A 6,185-nucleotide genomic window follows, 5' to 3' on the forward strand; every position below is an offset into this window, starting at 1 on the left:
AGAGTAAATTGGATGCTTATCTTGCTGGGATCCTATGACCCCAGCTGACTTCCTGGCCTTTGGTCAGGGGACTGGATTCGATGATCTCCCGAGGTCCCTTCCAGCCCTGATGTCTATGAAATCTATGAAAAGAGGGGGCCTTCATTTTACTTAAACAGTGGCTTTTGTGAAATCTGTATTCATTTTAGTCTCATCACTTCTTTCAGTTTAATCTGCATTTTTTACAGTGTAGAGGACTACCGTGCTGGACTAAGAGTTTGAAATCTACAGTGTAATCAATATAACCAGTGTAACTATAGCCTTTATTTATGGATCTGTAAATTCATAGATGTTAGGGGCTGGAAGGGACCTCATGAGATCATTGGGTCCTGCTCCCCTGTATTTGGGCAGGAAAGACTGCTGGGGTCGGATGACCTCAGCAGGTTGCATGTCAAGACATTTTTTAAGATTTCCAGGGTAAGTGACTATACCACCTTTGGAGGGAGTCTGTTCCACCCTGGGCACTCAAATCTCAAAGAAGTTTTTCCTTTTGTCGAATCTGAAGCAATTTTCAATCAGTGTTTGTCCTTTGTTTCTGGGGTGCCTTGGTGAACAGATACTCCCCCAGGCCGTGATGTATGCCCCTCATATACTCATAGGCTGCCACCAGGTCTCCTCTAAGTCTTCTTTTCTTCAGGCTGAACAGTCCTATGCCTTTCAGTTTGTCCTTTTATGACCTCCTCTCCAGACCTCTAAGGATGTGTGCGGCCTTCCTTCGGATTCTCGTAAGCTTCTCCACATCCTTCCTGAAGTGCGGCACCCAGAACTGGACGCGGTACTCCAGACGTGGTCTCACCAAGGCCGAGTAGAGCAGGAGGATGACAACCTTAGTCTTGCTTGAGATGCCTCAGTAGATGCATGCCAGTGTTTGATTTGCTCTGCCAGCTATGGCATGGCATTGGTGACTCATGTTCATTCTTTGGTCTATCATAATCCCCAGGTCTCTTTCAGTTCTGGTGCTGCTAAGCGTAGCAGTGCTGAGCCTCTAAGTGTGTTGCAGATTATTCCTCCCCAGCTGGAGCACTTTACATTTCTCCATGTTAAACATCATCGGATTATGATCCTCCCATCTTGCAAGCCTGTCCGGGTCAGCCTGTATCCCCAGCCTGTCCTCAAGCATGACCTACTCCATAATTTGGTGTCATCTGTAAACTTTGCCCATATACTTTTAACACCCAAATCCAAATCATTGATGAACATGTTGAAAAGCACTGATCTGAAAAGCAAATTTTATTGTCACAGAAAAGAATTTTTTTGCACTGTAGGCCATATGTATTTTGATTTTAAGTCGTCTTCAGTCTGAAACTAAAATTGTGTTTACTGCCTGCCACATAAAGAAGCTTTTAAGCTAATTAATGTTTAGTTCTGATCCATTACTATAATTCTAAACTAATGCTTTCAGATTAAATAATAGAAACATAATCTGATAAAGTATGGTTCATTGTTTCAGTAAATACCTCTTAAAATTGCAGTAAAGTTGTTTTTCTAATTCCAAATAATTTATACTGTATGTGAATTGTGTGTGTTGCCTTTTCCCATCCTGATTAATATGGCTGTATTCAATTTTTATATAATTTCTGAATTAATGTAGCCTAAAAAATAAATTTCATTTATATTATATCAATGTTGAATCTCTTGCCACATGTTAGAAATAATTATTTTGCCACGTGTAAAGTGTATTTCTTCAGTTCCACAAAGTCTTAAGTATGCCATGGGAATATGATTTGGGTTGTTTCTTGAATACGGTGCAATTGTTTTTGTTTTGGGTAACTGAGTAATCCTGTCTTGACACTGGCTTTTCCATGAAAAATTGAAATTAAAAATTAACTTTAGCATTAACATATTGCAAAAAAATGCTGTTCATTTCAAATCATATGCAGCAGTAACTATAGCATGCAAGCAATGTTATAATTAAGATTACAAACAGCTTATGCAAGTATAAGCATTTTAAAACACTTTGAACACGTAATGATTAATGATTGTTTTTGATACTCTCCATAGTCTGCTATAGAATACAAAAGTCTTCTGGATAAACTGCATAAACTTGAACAGATTCATATGAAGAGGCTACTTTTGGTAAAGCAGGAAGAATACTTTGCTAAGGCTTACAGACAGCTGGCTGTTTCCCAGAGAACTGAGCTTCATAATATCTTTTTTGCACAGATAAAAAATGCTATTTTCACGGGAGAACTGAAATTAGAAGCAGCTAAAGCATTAGTGCATGATTACTCTGAGGTACAGGTAAGAGCATAAAAATTGCACTCTTAACCTCCTGACAGAGAATAACTTCCGAGTAATAGTTCATGAAATGTTTGTACCAGTATCTTTACTTTTAGAGTTCTGTAAGGCTGTGTGACCATATTTATAACATTGTCATAGGGAAAAATTACAAAAGAACAGTATCATAATTTTGTTAATTCGTAATGCTACACAAGCAATGTATGAATACGCCTGCATAAGAGAAGTCTAGGAGACAGGATTTACAAGGAAGGGTTGGATGAACTGGGATTATTTGGTCTAGAGAAAGATCTCCTGAGGGAGAATTTGATAACAGTCTTCAAATAGGTGAAGGATGCTTATAAAGAGGATGATGATCAACTCTTCTCTGTGTCTGGGAGGAGAAAAAGTTAACAGGCTTAAGTGGCAACAAGGGAGATTTGGGGGATGGGAAGCAGGGGCTCTGGATAATGCAGCAGCTGTTACACTGTAATCATTACATGTTCAAGATGTTGTAGCGCTAAAGTGACCTACATCACCTTGTATTTGATGCTTGATGAAACAAGTTGGATTGGCTTTACTCCCCCTCCCCTTTCAAAGCTGCTACAAAATGTCTGTATCTCCATACCCTTAATTAAAGCCTATGATCAGGATCTCGTTTTTAGCTTCAGTTTTGATTTATAAGGTTTCTTCTTTGTTAAACCGTTACTTTTATGACTCTTGCATTAGTTTAACATTAGGCCATTGTTGTATGACTGGGCCCAGGCCACGAACAGGAAAACTTGCCATTTCCTCTGGGGCTGTTGTTGAGCAGCTGGGCTGTTGCTGCGGGGCCGTTGCTGGGCAGCTGGCTGGACCCTAGCCATGCCCACCCCTCACACCAGATCTGGCCCACTAGCTGGACCCAGCTCATAGATGAATCTGGAAGTCAGCCTGCAGGGGGGAAAGGTTGGGTGCCACTACTTTCAGCTGTAGTGGCTGACCCTGAGGTAGCTAAGTCACTTAGGCACTTTTGAAAATGTTACCCTTAATCCTAAAGTAAAATGGTTTGATTGCAGTAAGCAAAGGGCCTTGTCATGAATACACATTCTCCTTAGCACGGTTTCAGATCCCTGGGCACTGATTCAGCAAAGTCCTTAAACATGCACTTACAGCTTCACTCAAAACTTGTGCATATATTCACGTGCACTTTAAGCCAGTAGCAAATGCTGCTCAGTAAGTACGATGTGTTTTCAGGCCAGAGGATCAGGATTCTGTTTTGTTTTATTGGTTTAATTATAATAATGTGGCATAGTCATCTGATTTAAAATACTTTCATTAACTGGTAAATAAATTCTATGTTTTTCATTTGTAAAGACCATTTAACTTAGTTCTATTAACACACAAACCGGCTCTAAATGACACCTGCAGATGTTACTTAAAATGACCATAGCTTCTAATTTGATACGTTTGTTCTCATTCTTTTCTATAGGGGAACATTGAAGAACTAATGGATTTCTTGCAGGCTAACAAGAAATATCATCTGAGTAAAAGATTTGCTTACAGGCAGTACCTAATAAATAATATACAGTTATGGCATTCACAGTCCTCTTCCCTCTTGAACACAGCGGCAAGCCAGATAGCAAATCTCATTAATAAAATGGAAAGGTAACTATGTCCCTATCTTAACTCTTCTAGGAATCACCATTACTGAGAGTGCTAAATGGCATGTAGTAATCTTCAAAAATCTTTTCATCTATTTTGCCTAACAGTGGTTAAGAAATAGAGTTGAAAGGTCTGCCCAGAAGGTGTATTGTTTGAAAAATTAGCTTTAGTAGAATATTTAGTAGTGGCTGTATTTGTTATTCAGAAGATCAAACTACTAACCGCTTTCCAAATTCTGCTGCCATAGAGTTCTGTGGAAGTCATACTATAGAGCTTGCTCCTCATTATACATCCTTTATTCATGCAAATAGTGCTCACATATGTGAGTGTGCTAGGGAAGTAAATGGAAATACTTTGGACAGGGGCCTAAATACATGAAAATCTTCTCCTTAGTAGCAATACCTTTAATTGGCATGCATAAAAGTTTTCCAAAGGAAAGATTATCCCCGCAGTTGACTGAACTTATAAATAATGTAATTGCTAAGGATCTTTACTAGCAAACAAACCACGTTGCTGGGAATATTAAAGAATAAATGTTGGATAAAATAGGAAATACAACTGGAAATAAATTACAGACAAATATTCATTTAATTCTCTAGGGATGTTATTTTACAGCATATTGACTCTAGGCTGATTCAAATATTGTATTTGAGGATGTTGTAGAAATCCTGATAGGCAATATGGAGAATGAGGAATGTTGACTCTGCTGGAGAAATGAGTACTTTAAAATTACATGACAATATGAACCAGTTTTGGAGATAACTCTAGCTGGCACCAAGAGGACCCTAACATCTGTTACATTGGCATGCAAAGAAATTACTGAAAAATATGCCAGGAAAGTAGAATGTGCCAGTGGACAGGAAAGCAAATTACCAGTGTTACTGTTGATCCTATGCTTGCATCTTTATACGTTTTAAATATCTGTATGGGTGCCATTTGCTAGCCATCTGGGTGTCATATATCTTAGATACAAATATAAAATAGATGAATGTGCTGCAAGTCTTTCAGCATCATAACAAGAGTATGTAGATGAATCACTATTTAAATTGTTTATTTCCTTCCTGAAATTTTCTTGAACTGAAAAATAAAAAAGCAGAGCGTTTAGAAACTTAAGGAAAATCTAGTATGTACCACAAAACACAATTTTCTGTTTAATGTTACCAGCACAAAACTAATACTACTTCTTAGAAGCTTAATTTCTTTAGGGCTAAATAATTTCTTTTGTAACCTTTCTCTGCTGTTCTTTCTAGGTAGCCTCCTATTGCAGTCGTTGTTTCTTTGTGAGTCATGTCTGCAATAGCAGTGGTTCTCAAAGTCTCACAGATTGCATACCACCAATTTAAAACAATACAGCCTTAAGTACCAACCAGCACATCTTTCATACATGGACACACACATAGACAAAAACACCAATACGCACGTATGCACACACACACACGGATGCATGCCCATACACATACACACACATGGATGCACACATACACACAGACACACATTTGAGAACCAGACATATGCACACCCAGACACACATTTACACCTCACAGTACCTCCCCCACTCTTGATCACTCTGAGGCAGCCCTCTTTCATTCCCCCCACACTTTGAGCTGCTCACAGGTTTGTCTGGCTCCCCACCCAGCCCCTGTTAGACTTACCCACTGCTGCGCTGCTGTGTCCCTGTGGTTGGAAAGATGCACAGGGCCGGGTCAGGAGCACCGCACCTCTTTAGGTGGGCTGTGGCATTGGGAGGGGTGGCTATGGGGGAGCTAAAATGAATTTTGGGGTGGTCATAGCCCCCATTCCCCCCCAGTGCCACCACCTGTCCACCTGCAGAGGTGTGGTGCAACGCTCCTGGACCTGCCCCCCCACCTAGCCCCATTTTGTCTACCAGCTGTGAGACAAAAGTGGTACCAAGTTTAAAACCACAGCTTTTGCTTCCCTGCTAATGATGATCCTGGGGTACTGGTAGTGGTAGTGGCCTCTGGGACCTGCCTATGCCTGGGGGAGGCATGGGGGACATGTGCCTCCCTGGATTTTTGCATAGAGGTTTTCTCCCCTTGGGCTTGCCTGCCCTGTCCTCCCAGCAGGGCTAGAACAGAAAGATGTGGCCCCTCCCACTGCCCAGGCCCTTCTCAGGGCAGCCTGGCCTTTCCAGGAACACAGGGGGGGTTCCTGCCACTGCACGCAACCCAGGGGAGGTATGGGGGGCATCTGCCCCCCCCCCGCCGATTTGAGTCAGAGGCGGATGCAGGCTGCCCACTGTGTGCTGGGCTCTGCAGTCTGCTGCC

General features: G+C 41.1%; 1 protein-coding gene across 2 annotated transcripts in view; it reads left to right on the plus strand.

The window, feature by feature from the left end:
* EVC2 (EvC ciliary complex subunit 2) overlaps nucleotides 1–6,185 on the plus strand; it is a 175,676-nt gene that overhangs the window by 101,032 nt on the left and 68,459 nt on the right. For both annotated transcript variants that reach the window (XM_019553168.1, XM_019553167.1), the window contains exons 10-11: nucleotides 2,041–2,280; nucleotides 3,728–3,903. In XM_019553168.1, the coding sequence (XP_019408713.1) occupies nucleotides 2,041–2,280; nucleotides 3,728–3,903 (416 nt within the window). The remainder of the gene's footprint in view (nucleotides 1–2,040; nucleotides 2,281–3,727; nucleotides 3,904–6,185) is intronic.

This window comes from Crocodylus porosus, unplaced genomic scaffold, assembly GCF_001723895.1.
Source record: "Crocodylus porosus isolate Cpor-Errol unplaced genomic scaffold, CroPor_comp1, whole genome shotgun sequence".
Classification (NCBI taxonomy): Eukaryota; Metazoa; Chordata; order Crocodylia; family Crocodylidae; genus Crocodylus; species Crocodylus porosus.